The 20,801-nt window shown below is 42.5% G+C and overlaps 2 protein-coding genes across 2 annotated transcripts; both read right to left on the reverse strand.

The window, feature by feature from the left end:
- Window positions 1-333: 333 nt before the first annotated feature.
- Window positions 334-5,282, reverse strand: MTG2 (mitochondrial ribosome associated GTPase 2). Its single transcript, XM_054644533.2, has 6 exons — window positions 5,030-5,282; window positions 3,794-3,941; window positions 3,087-3,202; window positions 2,595-2,813; window positions 1,814-1,952; window positions 334-1,420 (listed from the first exon to the last, which is right to left on the reverse strand). Exons 1-6 carry the CDS (start codon window positions 5,213-5,215, stop codon window positions 1,026-1,028), a joined length of 1,203 nt encoding a protein of 400 aa, XP_054500508.2. The 5' UTR covers window positions 5,216-5,282; the 3' UTR covers window positions 334-1,025.
- A 734-nt stretch (window positions 5,283-6,016) lies between these two features.
- On the reverse strand, window positions 6,017-20,182 carry SS18L1 (SS18L1 subunit of BAF chromatin remodeling complex). The gene is made up of 11 exons (XM_054644415.2): window positions 19,882-20,182; window positions 17,193-17,269; window positions 16,448-16,532; window positions 15,467-15,611; window positions 12,692-12,889; window positions 11,546-11,710; window positions 10,576-10,677; window positions 10,077-10,169; window positions 9,336-9,455; window positions 8,465-8,592; window positions 6,017-8,256 (listed from the first exon to the last, which is right to left on the reverse strand). Exons 1-11 carry the CDS (start codon window positions 19,948-19,950, stop codon window positions 8,230-8,232), a joined length of 1,209 nt encoding a protein of 402 aa, XP_054500390.1. The 5' UTR covers window positions 19,951-20,182; the 3' UTR covers window positions 6,017-8,229.
- Window positions 20,183-20,801: the final 619 nt, after the last annotated feature.

A 20,801-nucleotide genomic window follows, 5' to 3' on the forward strand; every position in this document is an offset into this window, starting at 1 on the left:
TTACAAAAAGTGGTTAGAGGCTACAGCTTTGTGTTTTTCATATCCACTCAGTAATTTCCTCTATTTCTGACAGTGTCTCAGCACCCCACAAGCCTGTTCAGGTCCCTTATGAAAAAGTTTAATTATATGTTTTGATGAATTTTGACTTTCCATTATTAAGATAATAATCTTTTACAGAAAATATGACCAGAGTATACAGAAGCAGCTCTTCTTTCAGTATGAGGAGAGGGCAAAGATCACTGTTTTAAATTAAGATTCCTGAATTCCTAAAGTTTAAGAACACAGTCCATAAAATGATATAGTTGAAAAAAAAAAGGGACACACACACACAAAGAACTGAATGTTTATTTTATTTGATGTATCTAAGCCTAGGATTTCTCAGAACACTGCCTGAGATTCCTAAATGGGAGAACTCAGATGTGAGTCTCAAATGGCTGGTTCCTGGCCAGTTTATTCAGCTACTTAGCTGCTGCCAGCATTTAAATATAGTCAATTATTTATATTAAGGAGAAAATAATTTCAGTCATTAATTGCAGTTCTTTCATGTTCCTCCTCCCGAAAATTACTGAGCTGTGCCTCCCTTTGAGGAGAAAAATCCACACCAAAACCACAACAGGAGAAAAGTTTTAAGAAATTGGCCATAATATAAAAACAGACAAACATGGGGCCACGTGATTTTTAGAACTTTTGATTAGTGAAAAATGAGAAAGTGACTTTTCAGTCATTTCTACTAGACAGCATTCTCTTCATTCCATAGTATGCCAAACAAGAGCCAGGCTTCCAGTTCAACACCCACCATGATTAGAATTTTCAAGCTTTGTTGTAAAACTTCAGAGACACCTCAAAGGTGAACAAACAAACAAAATAATCTTTCCAAAGCAGCAATCCAGAACAAATCCCCATGCTGTGCCCTTCCATATTAACAACAAAAACAACCCACAGGAAGCCCCAGTCACAGAGATGCACTCAAATCTGCTATTTTAACTTTGCTCTCCTTCCAGCACAGTTCACAGCAATTGTGGCTTCTACCACTTGACTGGGCTTTGTCCCTGTGACTGTTCTGTCTTCACAAAGGTGTCATAGAGTTCTCTCAGATGCAGCAGCAGCTCCTCCAAGTTGTCTCCTGTCAGCGCAGACACTGCGATGACCCTCTCAGCCACCTGCTCCCTAAGGAGTGCCAGATTGATCCTGGACTGAGCAAGGTCAACCTTATTCCCAACCACGACACAAGGCCTCTCAGACAAGCCTTTTTCATATGCTTCCAGTTCATATTTCAAGTCTTGCAGCTGGCTCCAGGGCTGAGGCACAGAGAGATCCAGCACGTACAAGAGGAAGCGGCAGCGCTCGATGTGCTTCAGGAAGGCCATCCCCAGCCCACGGTTCTGATGAGCACCTTGGATTAGGCCAGGAATGTCAGCAACTGCAAGAGAAATTTCACAGTGAATCCAGCAGATCCAATAAAAAACTCCCCAAAAATCCTCCCCAGTCTTTTACTGGCCAGTGAAGTACTTTTAAATTATATCTCAGTGCCTCAATATTAAAGCACAACTCATGCTAAGTTTGCTGCTGTTATCTTTTAAAATACCCAAATTTAGATTACTCCAGTGCAGACAGAATACAGACTGACAGTTTGGCACTAAGGGTACCTACAAGTGAAGGTGAAATGGGCTTTCAGTAGAGTTTTCTTTGAAGTTCTTTAGAACCAGCAAGAACACTACAGAACTCCTGAATCTATTTCTGCAGCATTTAAAAGCATTTACAAAGGTGACACAAATTGCTATCAAGGTACACACAACAAACTTCAAATTCTTACCGGCCACTTGTTCATAGTCTTGATAGTGGACAATGCCAACATGGGGGTTTAAGGTTGTGAATGGGTAGGCAGCCACAGCTGGCTTTGCCCGGGAGATGGCTCTCAAAAGTGAGGATTTGCCAGCATTGGGAAAGCCCACCTGGAATACAAACACACAAATTTCTCAATCTTTAACAAATCTGCAAAATTCTGCTAGACCAGACAGTTATTCTGCAGTTGTTGGACTACATCAAGAACATTTTGCAGCAAAGCATAACTTTCACAGGTTTGCCAGCTGGTGTTAGAATATTTCCATACTCAAATACAAAAATAGCTTAAGCTCAAAGTTGAGCATTTTTCATTTCAGAGGATTATAAACCTGTCACTAATGAAGTCAAATGTTTAAGATCTGTAAAAAGAGAAATAGAGGGATGAAACAGATGATTTGAACTTTATAATTTAGGGAAAAAAAACCCAAAACCAAGAAAACAAGCCAATTTAAAAGAATTCTCTATACTGTAGTGTTCATCGGCAGAACCAGCAGACAAAGCTGCTGTACATCATCAGCAACCACTGATGAATCTTGTTTCTCTATGTATAGTATGGACTTTAGCAGAAGTAGGACAACACCAAGTAGCACAAGAGTGACAGCTCTGTGAATGACTTTGGACACCCTTCTACCAAGTAACAGCAAGAAAGCATCAAGCTGTGTCTCCAAGCAAGCAAGCCAGGGGCCAAGAAAATGTTCTCTCACATTATTTCTTCAGTCAGTCAAGTGGAAGCTGAACCAACAGAAACTCACCAATCCTGCATGAGCTGTTGTCTTGAGCTCCAGATGAAGGACCCTCTCCTGACCTGGCTCTCCTGGAGTGAAAAATTTTGGAGCGCGGTTTTCGTTGGAGAGAAAGAAGCGATTCCCTCTCCCTCCAGCTCCTCCATGGGCTGCAATGTACACTTCTCCATGCTGGGTGAGGTCAGCCACAACCTCACCATCCTCCTTCACCAAAGTACCAACAGGGACCTCAAAGGGAAGAGGTGCAAGCATTACACCGAAGCTCAAAGCCTGCAGCAGATCCTCCACCAGCTGGTGTCAGATTTGCTGAAAATCACTCCTGCATATTCTCAAGGTGAGGAGCCCAAAAAGAGAATTGTCTTTCATGAAACTCACTTTCTGAACTCAAACAGCACCGTCAGACATTTACCCTCCATTACACATGAGATTTGCACACAATAAGGTTCTCCAGATTGAAAATCAGCCATGTAGCAAGCTAGCACCCAGCACCCACTGACTTACTTTAACATACATGTGTGCACCGTTAGCTCCATAACAGTTTTTGCTTCCTCCTCTCTCTCCATGAAAGCCCTGATAGAAGCGGAACACTGAAGAAAGTGATTTCATTTGCTGGTCAGCTGAAAAGTAAAATACACACATTTTGAACACATTGCTTTAGTAAAACAGGCACAGAAAAGTCAACTCTTGATTGTTCTTTCCCTTTTTGAATATTGCATGAGTGCACATCCTATTTACTATTTATTGTCCCTATTTTTTATTTACTGTCTCAATAATAACATATCAGGGAAGACTAATATCAATCTAAGTCGTGATGAAGTTTAACTGTCTGTACTTAGCTGCTTAGGTTTATTAATGTGGTCATTCCAAATAAAAATTAATTTGCTAGATTAGATTTTACAGCAGGGTGGTGGCAGAAGCAGCTTTATTCATCTTAAGAGGAAAATTTAATCAGATCTTAACACAGTCAGGCACCACTCACCAAAGTATTTGCAAAATACCTCAATTTTCAAAATTCTAAGGCTGTCAGTGTCATTTATGTCCTCCTTATCACAGCTCAGGACAGAACTTCAAAAGCGAAGACACCTCATACAGAAATAACCATTTTAACCTTTTTACCATTTCTTACCATCCGTGCAGGGCTGTTTGTGGGGTGGGGTGTTAAGCAAGAAAACAACAGCACAAAACAGAACAGATTCAGTGAGGTTTACCTTTAAAAATGACATGACCCCCATCACCTCCATTCCCACCATCAGGACCTCCGAACACTTTTCTGGGCTCACTGTGGAAGGAATGGCCCCCGTCTCCTCCTTGTCCTCCAACCACGCGCACTTTCCGCTGATCCACGAAATACCGTGTCTGCAACAAGGGTGGGGGTTGCTACCTTTAAATACAATTTATCAGACTCATCTTCCAAGAAGTTTTAGTTATTAGCCAGACCTGCTATTTTTAGCCAGGATGAATTTCATTCAACAGTAAAAAAAAAATCAGAACTCTGAACCAGAACTCTGCTGGCATTCACAGATCAACTAAATGCACTGTACTGAGTGTAATAATAAAGAAAATCAGATCTCATCTTTCAAGTGTTTTTAAGAACTTTTTAAAAAGCAAATGCCTAAGGCTATGCTATGTTGATATAGCTCTATCTATCTCCAGAAAAGGGGCTGAAATTCCCAAGGGAAAATATTAGGGAAGTACATTCATTGACAGGTGGAATTGTTTACACAGAGGGATGAAAAGAGAAAGCACGACTGTGATCATGGTGACTTTCTAATTCTGTCAGTTACTAAGGGACTCCGTAATGAGAATGGCCTTTAAGGGTCACTTTAAATAAAAGGCACAAATCGTACGTGGGAGAGAAAAAGTCTTATTAGTGTTATGATACCAAAGATAAGCAACTGAAAAAAAACCTCCTCTCACCTGAACTTTTGATAAGCAAATTTATACTACTACTAAAAAGCCTCTTTTAGAAAGTATTTGGCACCACCACACGGCGAAAGAGTAAACTATGGTTTTTAATGGGGAGTGATTTATGGATCATTAGAAAATAAGATTTTTCAGAGACGTGTAAATATAAAAATAAGATGAAGAATAAATTCTAGGACCCTGAAGTTTCTCTGACATAAAGTGATGCTTGTTTGGCAGCTGACTACACCGCAAGACTAAAAAACCAGTGAGAAACAAAACAATATTTTAGATTTAAAGCTAAAACACCGTTTTAGACCTTTAAAAACCTTTTTACTTTCTGACTTATGGATGCTTCCCGCCCAAAGAGGCCAAAGGGGAAGAGGACCGCTACTACGATCAATGTGAGCACGGAGAATATCGCGGGGCAGACTCATTTCCTCACTATTCTGGAAGTCAATTATATTTTAGCCAGTATTTCCTCACTCCCGCAGGGCCAGCGGCGGGAGGCAGCCCGAGCTCGCGGAGCGCCCAGCACTCACCAGCTGCCGCTCGGAAATGGCTCTCTTCTGCCTCAGCCGCCTGTCCTTGGCGCACCGGGCGCAGCCCGTGGAGAAAGCCGGCGGGCTGAGCAGCAGCAGGACCGCCTTCCAGGGACTGCGGCCGCTCCCCCCGGCCCCGCAGCGCCTCAGGGAGGTGCCCAGCCCGGCCCCACACAGCACCGCCATGGAGGGACAGGCACGACCACGGCTCCGCCTCGGCCTCCCGGGCGCAGCCGCTGAGGCAAAGCCGCGCCCCGGCAGCCGCGGCCCGCCTCAGCCCCACCTCAACCCCGGCTTAGCCCGGCCCCGGCCCGGCCCCAGCCCCGCCTCAGCCCGGCCTCAGGCTGTGTGTCCCGAGAACGGCGCCCGTGAGGGCTGAGGCAGCCCGCGAGACTCAGAACGCAGAACGGCTTGGGTTGGAAGGGACTTTAAAGATCATCTCGTTCCCCGTCCACTATCCCAGCTTGCACCAAGCCCCGTCCAGCCTGGCCTTGAGCGCTTCCAGGGCTGGAGCAGCCACAGCTTCTCTGGGCACCTTCCTGCCTCTCGCAGTACCGAGCATCCTGCTCATACCCCATCTAACCCTGTCCTCTGCCAGCTCGAAGCCATTTCCCCTTGTCTTGTCACTCCAGGCCTTTGTAAATATTCTCTTTCCGTCTTTCTCACAGGCCCCTTCAGGCACGGGAAGGCTGCAATGAAGGCACCCCGAAGTTCCCCTAAGCAGGCTGAACAATGGTGATTCTCTCAGCCTTTCCTCGTGGCAGAGCTGCTCCATCCCTCTGATCAGTTTGGTCCTCTGGGCCCTCTCCAGCAGCAGGTCCATGCCCTGAGGAGCAGAATTCTGCCTCCCTCGCTGCCCACGCCGGGATCAGCCCAGCACCCGGGAATTCATGGGCTGGGGCATGGTCAGCTCTCACCATCAGCACCCCCAAGGAAAGGGTAACCTCTGCTACCCATTCCATCTGCCACAAGGAAAGCACCACCAAATCCACTTTCAGATAATATTTAAACTAAACCATTTTCAAGCATTCTGTATTACAAAACAAAAAATGATACAAGTCATGGAAGAAGTCAAAATGCTGGCATCACTTTGTTTCCACATTAATACATAAAAATGGATGACACATTAAATAAACGTTTTGTTATTAACAATTAGAAATATTAACACCAAAAATCATGTATAAATTAGGAAATAAATGTACAAACTATTTTCAAAGTGCTCTTTCAAATACATTATATACACAACATTCACGAAGTTCTTAATGTAAGACATTTCAGATTGATGTAATGTTGCTGTTTCAGTTTAAGTGTTGTTCATATTCTCTCAAAAGCATTTCAGCACTTTTAAAAACCACATAAAAGGCGTATTCCCAAAGAGCAATATTGCATTCTTCTGGCTACCTGTAATAGTAATTATTATAAAGAAAACAATCTTACTTCCTTTCTGTTCCTTGCTATTTGAGAGTACTTATTTGTATGAAAACATCAGCAGGAAAGATGAGAGAAATGAGGACTGACTGAAAAAAAAAGTATTCTATTTTACTAGTAGTTGAAATTATTAACATAGGAAGGACAGTGCTTGGACAACATTTAACAGTAAACTCCCTAGTTGTCCAGTTAAAGATTTACTTCAAAGGAAAAAAAAGCAATGAACTGAGAGATGTGTTTTCTTTGTGGTCTTTGTTTTTCAAAATATAAAGTACTTGAAATCCCATAAATAACACCAGTCAGACAAAGAAAAGGAGAAAATCTTACACAGTGTATTTACTTTTGTAAATTTGCAGTTAATCTCATATCAAAAAATGTTTGTGGCCTACACAGCCATCCCAGCTTTTTTGCTTCAGAGCAATTTGGACACAGTATTTTGTTTAACACTTACTTATATAAGCACTTTAAAAGCGCCCTTTTTTCACCCCCCAAGACTTTATAAGAACATATAAAACTGAATAGAAGAGACTTACATTGTTCATACTGATTTTTACATACCACTAGTTTTTCTCTCTAAATTCTCCTTCTATAGGTATTCTCTCACTGGTTGACCCCATTAATAGCTCCTCTCTCTATATGCATAATAGTGTCTCACAATTAAAGCTGAATTTAATTGCTTGTCTGCAATAAAAATGCTTTTTTTTTTTTCTTTTACCTCTGAACTATTTTTTTGTCAAGCTACAATAGGAAAATAAAAGTGATGATGAGCTGTGAGAACAACAGACCACCAAATCTGACAATATTTATGGTTATAATGCTTGCTGGGGAATCTGAGCAAGGGCAGCACAAGAATCAGAATAAAGAAGGATGCCAGCCACCTGCTTGCAAAATTTGGCACAAAAATGTATATGCAAGTTATAAAATTAGGATATTCAAGGTGGGACTTCTGCCAGGTGTTTTTCTCAGCTAAGCACGATATGAAGCAATATTGATGTCGAGCAGGCTGACACTGCAGGTCTCAGAGCTCCCTTTTGGTTTCCTTCCCACAACAGAAATACCTTTGTTTTCATGGACATATGAAAGGTGCCTCTATTTATTAACATTTCCATGATCAGAAGTTTGGATCCTCTTTCTTTATCTTTCACAACAGAAATGTGGACTTATGAGGATTACTGAATCATAGGATTTGGGTGGGTAGGTAGGTATTATAGAAGTTGCAGCTATTTTTTGTCATTTAGCATAGAACTGACATTTTATAAGGAATGTATCCATCCCCTTGTTCTGTAGAAGTAAACTGAAGAGCCATGGATTTTGGAGGCTGGCAGGTAATCTTCAATGCATCCAGTTAAAAAAAGATCAGTAACTTACCACAGGGAACTTCCCTGGACTGAGATGTGACTGATGGGCTTTGCATTGGGCCAGACTGCAGAACAATCTGGCTGTTTTCCAGAACGGGGCACAACTGTGATCTAATGATCCTAAAGCTATTCAGAAACATCAAGAATGGGACAAGAGAGGGTAAAATGAAAAACTTCTGTGTTGTATCAACATACAGTACTATACACAGCACCAAATATCAAACCATTAAAGCATTGTCTTGTTACCAGTAGTGCACTGCTTCATATCCAGCATGAAATGAACACTGTTCACATACAGACGCTGCTTTGTGCTAAGGGGTAACCAACATATTACAATTAATCAAAACTGCCTGTACATCCAGTTCAAAAGATTGAGATACTATTGAAAGGAATCTGACACAGCACTGTATTCTTTTATTGCTGGTAATTTCCATATTGTCCCTGTAAAAAAAAAAAAAAGAAGAAATAGAAATGTTGAAGGATAATATATTGGAGGCTTACTGCAAGTTAGGCAATTTCTTTTGGTCTGTGAATTTTACAAGACCTACTGAAGTATCACCCACATGTGTGCCCCAAATTATCAGACAGATTTATAGACAGAGCTAACAGCCAGATCTGCTCTTTCAGAGCAGAGATTTAGACAATTTACCTGCTCATAGCCATAAGGCCTCTGTTGCTGAGCGGATGGGCCGGTTTGGGAAGCTCTGTAACTTCCATATTGCTGCCCCTGTCCCTGTTGGTAGCTGGAATACTGTGAAGAGGCTCCTTGTGCAGGACCTGAGAAGACAGTAAAATCCATTACAGGCAGAAAAATCCATTACAGCCTTGATTTGCTGGAGTTTTTAAGAGTTAACACAATCTAAAACATGATGCTAACAAAGTAAGCTCTGTGAGTAAGAACTGTGAGTAAATTCTGCCCAGACCTCCCCTCTAGGTTTACACTAGGAGGTGTTAATACTAATAATGATGTAGTTGCAGCAGTGTAAACTTCAGATTTTAAACTTTGCTCAAAAAATGTCATAACACTTCTAAGTGAAGCCTCCTGAAATCTGTATTGGCACAGCTCAGTTATGATCTCTGTGCAAACTACCTGGCCTATATTTTAGTAACAACTGCATGTTTAAATTCCTCTCTAATCTGGCTGTGCCACCATAAGCAACAGAGGAGTGATTGTCTGGGTGGCTGATGTTCTTTCTCATGTCAGTTCAGAAGCACTAGGTGTGTAGGAGGTCTGGGAACCCAGGCAGTGACCTCCTGATGATGTTGAACACAAAGTCAACATGAAGAAAATGTGTATTTTCTAACTTCTATCAAAAGAGAGAGGGATTCAGGATGAATGCAGTGCTATACTTACGTATGTTACTGCCCAGAATCCCTTTACTAGATCTTTGGCTAATTTTGGTACATTGTTAATCCAAGGTTAATCAAGGAAATAGTTTACAGCCTATTTTAGCTTAGGAATGGAGGCATCAGGGTGAAACACTGAAAACACTTGACCAGCCACTGAAAAGTTTTCTTACCATATCCTTGCTGTTGTCCTGGGTAACTCTGTTGATTTGGGTATTGCTGCTGGGAATATGTTTGCTGTTGTGCAGCTCCCTGTTGGTATCCTGCCTGCTGCTGGCTGTACTGAGAATTTCCTGGAGAGGGAAATATTGGAATTGTTTGGTCAGAGATGAGGCAGGTATTTCACTGTACATGTGGATGATAAGGAAAACAAAGGTGTAAGGAGCCTTGGTCTAGAACTCATACACAAATACTTTTCTTAGAAACAAATGATTGGATTTTGCCAAGCAAGATGTTTATTTCTCCAGTGATTTTTAATTCTTTTGAATAGGAGTTACTTATTTATACACATCACTAAACAACCAAACAACCAACCTGTTCCCCTAAGTAATTTTTTTTGTACCAGAAGGGCTTCAGAAGGAAAAGTCACAAAGGTAAGTCAGCCAGGGTAAATAGCTGCTTTCTCAAGAAGCCCTCTCGTTTTATTTTCTTCTAGATAATGATGTTTATTCATATATCTCAGAAAGACCACTTATCTAGTTGTTACTGGTATTTTTTTTCAAATACCTATGAAGGGAATTCCATTTGCTGTATCCTGAAACAACAAAATGAACAGAGGCTCTACAGGAGACATCGCTTCTCCTAAATGCCACCTTGCTTCATCATAATTCAGTTAATAGCACCAGTTAATTTAGAGTTCAGATTTCTCAATAATATATTGAATTTACTGCTAAGATTTTGCTGTGTTTTCCTACCTCCTTCATAGTAGTGTTGTGTAGAGTCGTCAAACGACCGGTCGTAGCTCTGTTCAGTATAGGATGACTGCTGATAGGCATAATCACCATGTCCTGCAAGGAGTCACAAAGATTTGTCAGATACATTCTTATTGGGACCATAGAGACAGTGTTGAATGTATATTTAATATATTTGATGAAGCTGCTTATGCACCAAGATGAGGCTAAGAGCAAATACAGACCCCTTAGGGAGAATATCGAATACAAGGCAAGGAAAGTCACAATGGATAGAACTCTTGTGTTTCCTAATCCAAACTGGGCTTTTTTAAACTGGAGCAATTTATATAGCAGGGTGCACTGATGTGCATGTTTTGTACCAGGCTCCCATCCCCTGGGATTCTAATTTTCCAGCACTGAGACTGGAAATGAAGCACAATAGGTTTGCCATGTCCTTGGACGTGGCAGTCGTGGTGCTCTGCACTTCAGCAGTATCACAGTGAGCCCAGCTCAGAGGAATTACCATCTGGATAGTATTGCTGATTCATAGGTTCTGATGAGCCTTGGCCATGACTGTACTGCTCACTGTAATATTCTTCCTGACCCATGTACTGCTGCGAGGAACCTGCAAGGCACAAGACAAGGCACACTGAGCCTGTGCACTCCTAAGGGATGCGTTTCTCTTATCTAATATTTTTTTTTTTTAAGAAAACAAAGTTTATGTCTGGAAAAGCAAACAATTGAAAGCAGTTATAAAGATGTTTTTCTCACTAGAAAAAGGGATTAAATTTGTAATCTCAGACAAAGATGGTTGAAATTGAAATCACACAACAGTCAGTAACACATCCTACAATCACTCACTTCTGCAGCAACCCTGAAAGTAAGGGCTGCATTTCATCTACTAATCTGAGTTATTAGAAAGCACAGGAATGGATTCCATGCTCAAGAGCACAGTCAGAATTAAATATATTTTCATTAATACATTACTTTGTTTCTTAGCAAAATTCAGTTTATTTTCTAATCAGTCTAGCAGCTTTATTACCTCTTAGAACTTTATCCAGAGAGGTCTTACAGCATGGTAGTTATCCTCTGGTGTTTTCCTTTCCTTGGCCTAATTTTTCATTTTAATTGCTGGCAAACTGTGTCTTCTTTCCAGAAATGTGTTCCTTGCTAACTGTTCCATGTTAGGGCTGATCCAACACCATGAGAAAGAATTGAACAGATTCCCAGTGCCCTGAATGAGCTGTATATCAAATTGTTTATCTTTTCTTTAGATATATACGATCCCTTTTAGACAGAATTATTTTTCTAAACACCCAAAATAATTAAATAGATGAATCTTGAAGATAGATTCAAGTTCATCTCATTGTCATTATACTTGCACCATTCAGGATTTCCTGTGCTCCTAGGTGGGATTCTCTGTTTGTAAACGTGACAGACTGAGTGTCATGAGTCTGATGAGAGTTCTATCAATAATCTGATAGCAATTTTACCTTGCTGTGAAGCTCTGTAAGGGCCCATGGGTCGCTGCCCCATCATGCTGTTGCCTTGGTTGCTCTGGCTCATCATGGCAATGGAGGATTGTCCCTGGTAGTGCTGGCTCCCTCCTTGTGCTGAGTTGTAATGTGACGTTGCTGCTTGCTGGTGCATCATGGAGACTACAAGGGACATGGAAAAGACTGTTTTCCAAAGATGAACATGGGGCAGTTCTCTCCTAGTCTCTTTAGAAGCAAGCTAAAACCTTCAGCTAACATGCATCCTGATAATTCTGTGAATTTTCCACAGGGGGAGATGTAGTCCTACTGGATTTATTTACTCTTCTGCACTGGAATCCAGAAGGGATCTTATTACATGGTCAGTTCTTGCCATTTGCTTCAGCAGATATTTAAAAATACACCCAGCCCTTGATTATTATTAGCTTACTCAAAAGAATGTAAAACTTATTGCAGTAGGGTTAAAGGAAGAAACAAGAAATGATTGTTCCTGTCTACCTCCTGACTATTTAATTGTTGCATTTCTTTTCTAATGTATTCTTTCTTGTGCTTCCATCTTCTCATATACCTGATGATTATAGAGTTTAAGTAAACTGATATTCTAGGATTTATTTGATTCCTAAATGTCATGCTGCTGTAAAGAATTCTAAAGCATCAGACATCCCATTCAATGGGATTCAACTAGCAAACTTTTTTTTTGAGTTGTCTGCTAGTCTCTTAATGCCCTGCAAACAATGTGAAGTACCAATAAAATAATAAAATGGGTTAGTAATGTACAAACAGTGAATGTGTTATACCCTGGCAGGTTCTTTCTTCTTGGGTAAAGGTGCTGCTCAGATCCCTCCCATGGCTGTGGGATTTGCTGCCAGGGCTATCAGATAATGCTGCTGCACCTCTACCTGACCCTCTTTTCCTCAGCTCAGCCCTAACCATGGAGAGTCAGCCTAAGTTAAAGCAAGTGTGAAACTGTTCTGAATTACACTGGCACCTGACACCTGGAAATTCAGAGATGTATGAAAGCTGTCTGTTCCTCAGGTATGTTTGTAGCTGTCTACAGGAAATATTTACAGAACAAAGCCACGTGTGGCAAACCCTCTGAGGTCAGAGGAAAGCCAGGGTGGCCCAGGAGGAGGCAGAGGCAGTTACCTGGGTTGGACTGCATGTTGATGTTCGTTCGAGAGACGTAATTGCCTATGGAGCCCTGGCCCTGCATTGGCACGTTCTGAGAGGCAGGCACTGTGTGGCTGTAGCCAGGGCCAGTCCCGTGGCTGCTGACAGTCATGCTCAGAGAGGTCGTGGGCATGGTGTTCTGGCCTGACTGCTGCATAGACACGTGGTTAGGACCTGCAAAAATCAGAGAGAGCAACAGGAAAATCTCAGCTGTTATTGGCAAAGCACAGTGAGCGTGAGGCCTTGCAGCCTTTCTGAAATACCTTATGATAAGGCAAAACAAAAAAACCAAAAGTCCTCTTTATTAACACTCCCTGTTTTGTACAGACAAATTAAAAGTGCCTGCTGCACAGCTAGAGCAAACCTCCTCTTCCTGGCAGCCAAATCCAGGCTGTACAGGATTGCAGATGGGAAGAACAAAACCAGCAGCAGTGCCCTACAACCACTTCCTTGCAGGCAGCAGAATTTAAAAATGCCAGTAATTTCAGGTACTTCAGAAAATAGATGGACTCTGGGAACATCCCAGCCTTTGGAAATCTGTCCTTTCCTTCCTCTTGTCCTGTGGTTTATTCCTTTCCCCCCTTCACACAGGTGGTGATAACAGGAAGGCACAGCAGTGGCTGAGAGACACTCTGCACATTGCTGCATCCACTATTCCTGTATAGTGGATATAACTATCTATAACTAGTATATATAACTATCTATAACTATATAGTTCCTCTATAACCAGCTCACCTTCTTAGCTGGGGCTTCTGAAGTACCAATGCAGCCTCTGCTCAGAGAACAACCCTATCTCTCCCTTTCCTGAAGTTTGACTAAAAGTACCTCAGGAAGAGGAAGATAAATTTTCCAAGTCACCATTACAATCCCAGTTGTTACTCCCTTTCCAACATCAGAATGTAACCATCAGACTGCTCCAGATACATCCTGTATTTGTATCATCCTGCTTACCTGGCAGTGTGCTTATTTTTCAGAATTCTGTTGCAGTTGGGTAGCTAATATTGGGGGAAATGGGGTTCTTATTTGTTGTTTATTGCTGGAAATAGTTTTATGAATGAGTTTTACAAAGCTGTTTTCACTGTAGATTGTTACTATCCAAGCTGTGATGGTGCATATTGTTGTCTATCTAAATTCAGCCCTATTGTTGTCAATCTCAATTAATTTAGGTAGAATGTAGAATCCTTAGAAGAGGCAGAATTATGTTGCAATGTTTAAATAATGATATTTTAATTCAGGGTTATTAAGTGTATCTGCAGCCTCTGAAAAACATCTAACTCATTTAGTACAAACCTCATTAATTACCCTTAATGGTTTTCACAGACATCAAAATTAGAACATTTGCTGTAAATTATGATATTTTCCTCGATGAAGAGATGCAAGCAGCAGTTTCAACAAGAGATAAAGAGAGCCAGCTCTCCTGAAATCAGTGGAGATGGGTCAAAATGCTGCCACAGGAAATTATCTCTGTGTTTTGCTCCAGTTTGTTTAAGTTGCAAAGCTGATCCTGGTGTAGCACAAGGTCACACACAGTGTGTGAATGGAGATAGAGTTGCCTTGAGTGAGAGGTGGAGTGAAGCAAGTGATGGTAAACCTTGCCTTATTTGCATGGGAAAAATTAGAGATTCTTGGCCCTCTTTAAAATAAGAAAAAAAAAGGTTGGCTGATTTGTGATTGTAAGGGAAAACATGTGGATGAGTCCAGTCCTCATGGCTTCCAGTCTGGTTCTTTCAATCAGCAGCAAATTACTCCAGAGATCTGGAGGAGGCTGGGGAGCAAATCAGAAAACCAACAACAGTAGCACTAAAAATGTCTGTTCTTAATAACACAAAACAATGTTTTGACTGAGCTAATATATTACTCATACTCAGTATTAAATCTTTCAAAACAAAGGCCCTGAAAAATTTAGTAAGTTCACTTTACAGGTCCCTTATCCAATTGTGTAAAAGGTACAATAGGCTTGACCACAAAGGGATTTTCAAAAACTCAGAAGTAATTTCATGGCTTGTGTCTGCTCTTGAGTCCCCCTGCCAAGGTCTGTGATTTTACAATCAGATATTTCTATTTATAGAAACTGGTTTTGCTCTCTGTTACTCTGGGAGACACCCACAGAAACAACTGACTGAATAACTATGATCTACAAAATAAACAGATTATTCATAATATAAAATGCACATATTAAAAATTGGGTTTTAATTAGCTTAGTTGCATGAACAAAACCAAACAGATTATAGTATCTTATTAATATGAAATGTCTGTGCAAATTCTTTGACTGTGTAGTACAACCTCTGCAAGCTTCTGTAGAGGACAAAGACTGGTGCAACACCAAACGATTTGTAAGGAGAAATGTATCCTGGAAGGTCTTTGCAATCTGAAGGCTTGGTTGTGTGGTTACTCATGCAAGCAATTCCATTTTACCCTGGCCAACCCTGCCACTTCCATGACAAAAATACTGCAACATAGAATTTTTCTTACTTAAAAACTTGGATGCATCTTTCCTCGGTGATTTTCATCATGCATTTAAAAAAAAAAAAAAAGTCTTTGATTTCCTCTGCAGAAACACAAAGCACTCTGCAGAAACCAACCCCATTCCTGCCTGTAGCCATTTTGTGGTGATTTCAGCGTGTGCCTGAAATCCCCATATGCCTGAAAGGTGAGTTAGGAGAGGTCTTTTCCAGCTCTCTAAGTATATTCTGCATTAATGATTTTGTTGCCAGGCAACAGCAAAGCAGCACAAAGGGGACCAGAGCTCACCATTGCTAATCTGACTCTGCATGAGGGAGGAGGGAGGGAGGCCGGTCCCGATGGCATCGCTGAGATTGCTCTGCGAGTGGAGGGATTGGTTGGAGGCGCTCTGACTCATCCCTCCCGGGCCCAAGTTTATGTTTTGCGTTGGTGGCTGCGAAACAACAAGGAGGAAAAAGCAAATTTTTGGTTAGGTTTTGAATTGGAAAAATAGCAGCCCCCAAATTAGCCTGACTATGACTAAAAACTGCCTCGGTTAAATACGCGCTTGCTTGGATTTTTGGGTGAATCTTTCTCGGTTTGACTCCTCTGTGTGAATGACATTGAGCATGACAGAGCAGCTGACAGGCAGCAGCACAGTGAAGGGCTTGAAATTATTGTGTTTGTCACAGAGTGTGGCTCCTGTGCTCGTTCCCCTGCACTCATGGATTTCCAAACACAACCACTGCGGGGAATGCATTAGCAAAGACAACACGGGAGCGTGGTGACAGATTGACCTTTGCCAAGCTCTGCTGCAGTTTGTGTTATGTGTGGTACTTCCCAAATCAATCCACTGAGCAAGAATAACAACATGTGTAAAGACAAACCGATGCCTGAGTGTTGAATTAGGTTTTTGATGCAAATCAGCAGCATTTTTTTCCCCCCAAGTAAAGAATAGAATAAGAACGGGTAAGAATATTGAATCTGGAACAAATGGAGCTGTTCAGATCTGCAGCACTGCATCATAACCCCTGAGTTATGGGACAGAGATTAACACAAATGTCCCATAAAACATAATTTAAATGCAGCAGAAGTAACTTTTGATTGGTGGTCTACTTGGCCACTTCAAAACTTTCAGCTGGAAAAATACTAAAAAACTGTTCATTTATAGTGATCAGTGACAGAATCAAAGAACATTTCCCTCTGGCATAGCTAATGTATCTGAGGGAAATAACTATGATATTAGTTATACTAATAACTAATTGTTACAGTAATTGTACTGGTACTTACAGCAGGAAGCAAGGACTGCATATTCTGGTTAGAGTCTGCTATTGTTGCCAAGTAAACCAGGTTTCTGTGCAAGATTTGTTGGTATCTACAGAACAAGGAGTAAAGCTCATTTGGAAAGGGTTAACAATACACAAAATTCCAAGTATTTATTTTGTTTTCCCTCTTTACAAATGGTTAATTAAATTACCTTAACCCATTTTTAATCTGTCCTAATAAATAGCAGTAGCAATGACCTGTGTCTGTGCTGTCACGTTTCCCATCAAGGATCAGAGTGCTCAACACCTCTTTTATAACAGGATAAACTTCAAAAGGATAAACTTGGGGGAAGAGAGAGACAAAATACACCCTCCTTTGAAAGCACTTTGAACTGTGCAGCTGGGACCTCCATCTTTGAGGACTGATACCCAGTCAGCTGCTCCAACAATCAGACACTTTTCCCTTCTCTGTCTAACAAGGGCCCTGATAGGAATGAAATTCCACAACTCCAAAGCCCAAAACCTGTTTTCCCTGCCAGCAAGCTGAGAAAAACATGATTTTTCTCAAGAGTGCTCTAACTGGAGTGTTTACTCAAGTAAGCACCACCAGAACCATTTATGCTTTTTCACAGTTCTCCATGAACTGGAAAAGCTCCTAGAAAGGAACAGGAGTGTTTCCAAGAGCAAACCAACAGCTGTGCCACTGAGCAAAGGGAAGAGCCAGACTTCAGGAAACATTTCTAACAAACTCCCCAGTTTGTAATACTCACTGAGTACATTCTGCAGTTTTCCCCTTGCTCTGATAATCCATAATACATTGTATTAGGTGGTGATTTTCATCTAGCATCTGCATAAAGGAAATAGGACCAGAACATGTTACTATGAGAATTGTATAGAAGTCCTGTATTTTTGTGATTCTCCACCCTCCTTGGCACTGGATGTTTTGTGCAGTTTTGTTGCTTTGGCTGTTGTAAATTACCTCCACATGACTTTATTGAGCCACAAGGTTGATTCACTTATAAACAGTTATCTTTAAAGTGGTTACTTGAAACACCCATACAGAAGAATTCATGCACTTAGCTTGTTCCTTAAATGGCAGATAAATTCTGATGTTGAAGAAGGAAAACACTTTCACTGTGAGTTATCTCTGCCTCATCCCAAAGTATCACCCTACCCTTTCCAAAATGTCAGGTATTACTAACATGCCTACTTTTAAGCAGGAAACAAACTTTCAAACAATTAAACCTGCTCCTTTTCCTCCACAGGACTAGAGCATGCTGACAGCTGAACCTGATGAAGTACAAAATTTGCATCACTGCAGCTACTGAAACCATATTTAAGAGAATTATATCCCAATATGTCCTTACTTTTATTTAATGAGCTCATAATATGATTAAAAGCTCAAAATACCCTTTGAGTTCTTCTGAAATTTCTGATACATTAGTTTGTCCCCTTCCCCCAGATTTCTTGTGAATGCAGCACACTTTCTCCAGGTGAATGAATAAAAAAAATAATACCAGCATGTAGAAATTTAGATTTGCCTCTGGCATAATGGAGCTTGTAGGTACCACTGCTATCAAGTGCTTGCAAGATTGAGCTTTTGAACCTCTGTGTCATCAGGGCAGGAGAGCTCTTGAGGAAAGAACCGTTTCTGGTTCAGAACTGAATTTCACTGCCCTGGAAATGCTATTTGATGAACTATTTTAGAGGAGCACCAGCACTACTCTATTGCCAAAAGCTCTGATTTCCTCCGTGTGAAATCTATTTTAGGAATATTTGATACTGGGATAAGATCAGCTTTGAAAGGCTATTAAAATTGAGTTAATAAATAAAAAGAAGCTGCTTATATAATATGAATGCAAATAAGAACAATATTTTTCATTGAAATTTGGATATGTTCTCAAAAGCTCACTTTGATGAGGACTTTTGGAGTTTATTTTTTCTCCTGCTCTCTCTGCATTTCCATTCTTGATTATAAATCCCATCCAGTTCCTGTGCCTGCATGTCTCTTCCTCCTCAGCATTGCTGTTTGTCAAAGAGAAGATCACTGCCAACAGCCCCACACTGATGGGCAGTCCCAAAGTAACCTGGCAGCAAATGCACCTGAGATGGGAAATGGTTCTGCTCACTATTTTTAAAGAAAGAACATTTTGAAGCTTCCATGAAGTTTATGAATATGCAAAAAGGAAAGGGCTGAAAATCAAACAGAAGGCACTTTTTATCTGCCCCTTTGTCTGTGGGTGTGGGTTTAATTACAAACAACTCAATTGTGAAATCATTCCAGCTGATTTGGAGGTTAGAGGAAAACTTATCCACTTAGTCTGAAAAAATTCAGTATTTAAAACAATTGGTTCACAACACCACGTGCTGCAAGAGCTCCACAAAATGGGATGTTTCCAAACAGCCTCCTGAGATGCAAGTCATCTCTCTGGGCTCTCTGGTGGCAGTTTGTCCTGCCCTCAGCTCTGCTCTGTCACAGCTGCCACCGAGGGGATTTTTGTCCCCTAGAAGTCCCAAACTTGGCTGCCCAGCCCCTGGTGACAGGGTTGGGTGACACAGGGTGACAATTGCTGTGCTGGCAGCGGCGCTTCTGCCCTGGTCAGTGTCAGAGAAGGGACCCCACGGAGCTCACACCTGGCTGCCACCCCACCTGAGCCGTGGGGAACGGCTGAAATGACAGCAAAATGCACCTGACAAACAGCAGTGACAGCAAAAGCAGCACATTCTTTATTGACATTGGCAGCCTCGCTGCTCCTGACCGTCACCTTCTGCAGGAGAAGGGTGCCAGGGTCTGCTTGTGCTGCCAGTCCTGGGAAATAGGAAACAATAACTTCCCAACTCGGCACCCTCTGATCTGGCCTCCACATGAGACCCATGTGGGGATCTCCTCTCCAGAGGAAATCTTTCAAAACCTTTGTTTGTCACTAAACATCAATAAACACATTACAACAACAATAATAATAATAATAGTTTATGAAAAATACCAGTGGCTGGTGCTCCCTCTATCTTCTGAGGGATTAAAATTCTGCATCCAGATACAAAAGAAAACCCTTGCAAATTCAGTATTTTATTTCAATTCATTTTTTTAGGTTGGATTCTTTGGGGGCCAGAAGCTGACATACCATCATCAATTAATCGCATATTTGCAAATTTTATTGCCGTTTCCCAATGTACGCTTGGCAGCGTTTCCCCTTGGCGAGCAGCAGGGATAACGTGCCATCCCGATTTTATTCCCTACGTCCTTCTCTCGCTCTCTTTGCAGCGATCTGAACACCTTTGCTTTGTTCCACCTCCTCCTCCTCCTCCTCCTTCCCCCACCTCTCTCTCTCCAGCTGTCCATCTCTGCAGCCCTCGCAAATTCACGAGTTTTCCTGATCGCCCTAGAAATCAGCCTCCAGCTGCAGGAGCATGGGCAGAATAAATGTCTAAAATTGTCTGTATAAAAGCATGCTCTTTTACCTTCTGGATAGTTTGCTGGGTGACCTCCCCTTTGCCTCTTGGGCGAGCAGAAGCAAAGGCAACCGACATGGTGGGGGATTTTTATGTGTCTATAATATATCGGTTCCAGGCTCTAATAATATTGTTATTATCTGGCTGCTATTGCCGTGCGAGGATTCTCCGCAGTGCACGGGCAGGGGGGCGCCCGCAGATGGTACGATCTGCGCCCCGCGAACACCCGCGGGCGCCGCGCCCCGCGCCGCCGGGCACCGCCCCCGCCGCGCCCTCCCGAGCCCCCACGGCGGCGGGGAAGGGGCGGCGGCGCCGGTTCGGGGAGGGAACGGGATCAGAGGCGCCGCCGCCTCCCCGCCGCCCGCACATGGTGCGGTCCCGGCCGCCCGGCTCCCGCCGCCTCGGCCGCGCCGCCCGCTGCGCCAACTGCGTACGCCAAGTGCGTACGCCAAGTGCGCCAGCGCGGGGAGCGGCGCGGGGCCGCTACGCCAAGTGCGCTGCGTGGGGACAGCGGGGGACAGGGAGCGGCCAGGGCAGCACGGCGACACGGGGACAGGGATGGAGCAACTCTGCTGCGAGGGAACGCTGGGGAATCGGGGCTGTGCGGCCTGCCGTGGGTTGAATCGGTGACCCGACTCTAGTACTGGTACTGGGCTCTCCAGTACCTCTAGGGGACTCACAGCAAGGATGGGGCAAGGCTGTTTACAAGAGAGTGGAGTGACAGCACAAGGGGAATGGGTTCACACTGGAAAAGAGAAGGCTTAGGTTAGATATTGGGAGAATCTTCTCTGCGACGGCGGCGAGGCCCTGGCACAGGGCGCCCAGAGAAGCTGCGGTTGCCCTATGCCTAGAAATCTGCAAGCCGGGACTGGACGGGGCTGGGAGCAACCTGGTATAGTGGAAGGTGTCCCTGCCCATGGCACGGGGTG

Source organism: Agelaius phoeniceus, chromosome 17 (genome assembly GCF_051311805.1).
Source record: "Agelaius phoeniceus isolate bAgePho1 chromosome 17, bAgePho1.hap1, whole genome shotgun sequence".
Classification (NCBI taxonomy): Eukaryota; Metazoa; Chordata; class Aves; order Passeriformes; family Icteridae; genus Agelaius; species Agelaius phoeniceus.

Coding starts and splice junctions, on each gene's coding strand:
- MTG2 (XM_054644533.2), bottom strand. CDS start 5,215: ATGGCGGTGCTGTGTGGGGCCGGGCTGGGCACCTCCCTGAGGCGCTGC. Junction 3,203..3,793: donor GGGTCATGTCATTTTTAAAG/GTAAACCTCACT, acceptor TTTACTTTTCAG/CTGACCAGCAAATGAAATCA. Junction 2,814..3,086: donor GTGCACACATGTATGTTAAA/GTAAGTCAGTGG, acceptor CTTCCCTTTGAG/GTCCCTGTTGGTACTTTGGT.
- SS18L1 (XM_054644415.2), bottom strand. CDS start 19,950: ATGTCGGTTGCCTTTGCTTCTGCTCGCCCAAGAGGCAAAGGGGAGGTC. Junction 17,270..19,881: donor CCCAGCAAACTATCCAGAAG/GTAAAAGAGCAT, acceptor TCCTTTATGCAG/ATGCTAGATGAAAATCACCA. Junction 9,456..10,076: donor ACAACACTACTATGAAGGAG/GTAGGAAAACAC, acceptor TTCCCTCTCCAG/GAAATTCTCAGTACAGCCAG.